The sequence below is a fragment of the Myotis davidii genome, unplaced genomic scaffold, assembly GCF_000327345.1.
Source record: "Myotis davidii unplaced genomic scaffold, ASM32734v1 scaffold848, whole genome shotgun sequence".
Lineage (NCBI taxonomy): Eukaryota > Metazoa > Chordata > Mammalia > Chiroptera > Vespertilionidae > Myotis > Myotis davidii.
Window position 1 is genome coordinate 188,914 of NW_006298983.1, and position 3,350 is coordinate 192,263.

The window sequence follows — 3,350 nt, forward strand, 5'->3', positions numbered from 1 at the left end:
TATAAAATATATAGAATACTAATATTCTATATATTTTTCTGGAAGATGGTTATGTGCTAGTGTGCATTAGTCAAAGAATACAGAACAGTACAGAATATTTGAGCATTTTCTGAATAATGAATACTGGTAATAAAAATTGTATTACCGGTGTCCAAAGAGTATTCCTGTGAAGATGTGCGAGAGTCCATGGCCAGCGTGGCTTTCGTGGGTTCAAAGACTTGGAGGGAGGGCTGATGTGCAAATTATACACAAGATGGAATATTAATTTTTATAATTACCGGGGGAAACAGAGAATAACTCAACTAAAGAAGTCGAGTTCTCCCTGTTGCTCCTTTCCCAGCTGCTTTTATTAGCTAGGATACACAATTGCCTTTAGGAATGCAAATGGACATATCAATGGTAATGTTTAGCAAACAGTAAGATTGCCAGGTGTTGGGGGAGTTTGCTTTAGGCCATTGAGTCAGCAGCAGGCAATAAAATGTAGATATTCACCCAATGAATATCAAAAGGAGTCCTAGTCAGCCTTCTGCCAGACACCTCACATTTATATCAATTACTGTTGATCTTGGTCTCCAGCACCTCTAGTATCCTATAATCCCATTTTGAGTTTCTCTCTGTGGCCTCATGTCAGCCTGAAGAAATTCCGACTTGCCCACCTCCAAAACCCCTTAGCTTTCTGCTAATGAGAGACCCAGTCTGGACTCCTGCCAGATGGCAGACCCTAAGTCTCACTGCAGTTTACACTGCTCATCTTCCAAATCCAGCAGTACGTTGGGAAGGTTCTATTTTTCCGACATATGTTCCACAAAAGGAAAGCGTATGAATGGCCATGATTTAAGGCCTCCAGTCCCTGCCACCACTTTCCCAGCTGCTGTGAGGTTGAGTATGGCATTAGCAGCATGTAATCAGCAATCAGCAATGAGCCTTGCATGAAATTGGAGGTGGGGCCACCAAGGTAGGTTTTCAGCATCAACTGATTGGTGCTCAACCCCTGTGTGCTCCACAGAGTTTGTGAAGCGGCTCCGGTACTGCGAATACCTGGGCAAATATTTCTGCGACTGCTGCCACTCCTATGCGGAGTCCTGCATCCCTGCGCGGATCCTGACCATGTGGGACTTCAGGAAGTACTACGTCAGCAATTTCTCCAAATGGCTGCTGGATAGTATATGGCACCAGCCCATTTTCAATTTGCAGAACATCAGCCACAGCTGGTATGCGAAGGCCAAGGAGCTGGACAGAGTGAAGGTGAGCAGCAACCTTTTGGGGGAAGCCAGGCCAGTGGCTGAAAGGGTCCTGCTGCCGCAAATATACACTACACCGTCACGGGGGACCCAATTCAGACAGACCCTCTGCGGGGCGGGTTTACTGTTATCCAGTGGATGGAGTTTATGCCTCAGTGCCCCTTGCCTGCACTGGTTCTTGCAAAGGCACCATGTCAAATTTTATATTTATGCATAGTTTTGCATCTACAAATAGCTTTTAAATTTCATTACTTTTAAATAAAATTGTATATGTTTGAGTGAATGACATGACTTGTTACACATAGTAAAATGATTACTACTCAACATATACATCTCCTCACACAGTTACCTTTATGTATTTGTGTGTGTGTGTGTGTGTGTGTGTGTGTGTGTGTGTGTGGTGAGAGCACCTGGAATCTACTGTTAACAAATTTCCAATATTCAATTCTGTATTGTTAACTATAGTCATCATGCTGTACATTAGACCTCTAGACATATTCATTCTACATAACTGCAACTCTGTGCCCCTTAACCAACAGCTCCCATTTCCTCTACCTCCTTGTCCCCGAGAACCAGCATTCTACTCTCTGCTTCTATGTACTTAGCATTTTTAGATTCCACATACAAGTGAGACTATGCCTTTTTTTAATGTCTGGCTTAATTAATGTCTTCCAGGTTCATCATGTTGTCGCAAGCGACAGTATCTCTTTCTTTTATACATAGTTGCGTATTTTTCTTAAAGAAAGCCAATGTTATGTAAACTTCAGGATCCACAAAAACTAGGTCCATCCTGAACCCTCTGCAAGTTTCAGGACTCAGTCTTGAACTCTTGCTGTATAGACTCTACTTCAAAACCTTGTTTTATAGTGTTGTAGCATTTCAAGGTTAGAAATAACATTTAAATTTGACATACATTTCCGGTGTTATTTATTACATTATGAGTATCCCATTTTGTTTGTGACTTTAGGAAATCCAGGAGCAGCTATTTCATATCAAGAAGCTATTGAAGACCTGCAGATTTGCTGAAAGGTACCACTGTTGGCTGGGACGGTCTGGGCATGTGAGTTGAGAGGATAATAACCTGCACACATTTGCTAATCCTCTGTGTGCCTCCTGGCTTGGCCCCTCCAATACACAGGGCCTCTCTGTATTCCTTCAGTATTGGGAGGGGGATTGGTTCCAGGAACACTAGGATATCAAGTGCTCAATACTCTTTTATAAAATGGCACTAGAGGCCCGGTGCACAAAATTCGTGCACTGAGGGGAGGGGTTCCCTCATTCCAGCCTGCCCCTCTCACAGTCTGGGAGCCCTCAGTGGATGTCCTACTGATGGCCACACTCTGGCAGCAGAGGCTTGGAGCAGGTACCCCATGTGTGTGTGTGTGTGTGTGTGTGTGTGTGTGTGTCTGTCGGTCTGCACCAGCCTCATTGGAGGCTCAGAGCAGGCACTGTGTGTGTGTGTGTGTCTGCTGGGGGCCTGCCACCAGCCACACCATGGAGGCTTGGAGCAAGAGCCCCTCTGTGTTGATCTCTCAGGCTCCTGGCCTCCACTGCATGTTGTACTCTCCCTTGAGCTATGGCCAGGATGGGGGTGCTGCTTGCAAGCAGGGCTTTCCCGCTCCCAGATCACCATGGCGACTGGGGAGCAGGCCCAGCTTAGAGCTGCCCACAGGCCGGGCTTGCTCTCCTGCTCCCGGATCCCCATGGCGACCGGGGAGAAGGCGCAGCTGGGAGCTGCCTGCAGGTTGGGCTTGCTTTCCTGCTCCCGGATCAGGCACAGCTGGGAGCTGCCTACAGGCCGCACTTTTCTACTTACCCATGGCCAGATCACCACAGCGACCCAGGGCCCAGTAGCATTTTCCTGCTCTCCAATAGTCATAGGGTCCCGGCTGGGGGCGGGGCTTATGTCTCGCTGCCCAGGGCTGCACATGGGGTCCGGATGGCAGCTCGCGCTGTCCTGCCCTGCGTGTAGCATAGGATAGAGGCCTGGTGCACGGGGGGGGGCCGGCTGGTTTGCTCTGAAGGGTGTCCAGAATCAGGGTGGGGGTCCTGCTTGGGTGCCTGGCCAGCCTGGTTGAGGGCTTGGAGGCTGTTTGCAGCTGGTCACAC

At 47.8% G+C, this 3,350-nt stretch overlaps 1 protein-coding gene across 2 annotated transcripts in view; it reads left to right on the forward strand.

The window, feature by feature from the left end:
- KIAA0226L (KIAA0226-like ortholog) overlaps window positions 1–3,350 on the forward strand; it is a 73,362-nt gene that overhangs the window by 59,920 nt on the left and 10,092 nt on the right. For both annotated transcript variants that reach the window (XM_015571042.1, XM_015571043.1), the window contains exons 10-11: window positions 1,007–1,245; window positions 2,209–2,270. In XM_015571042.1, coding sequence (XP_015426528.1) covers window positions 1,007–1,245; window positions 2,209–2,270 — 301 coding nt within the window. The remainder of the gene's footprint in view (window positions 1–1,006; window positions 1,246–2,208; window positions 2,271–3,350) is intronic.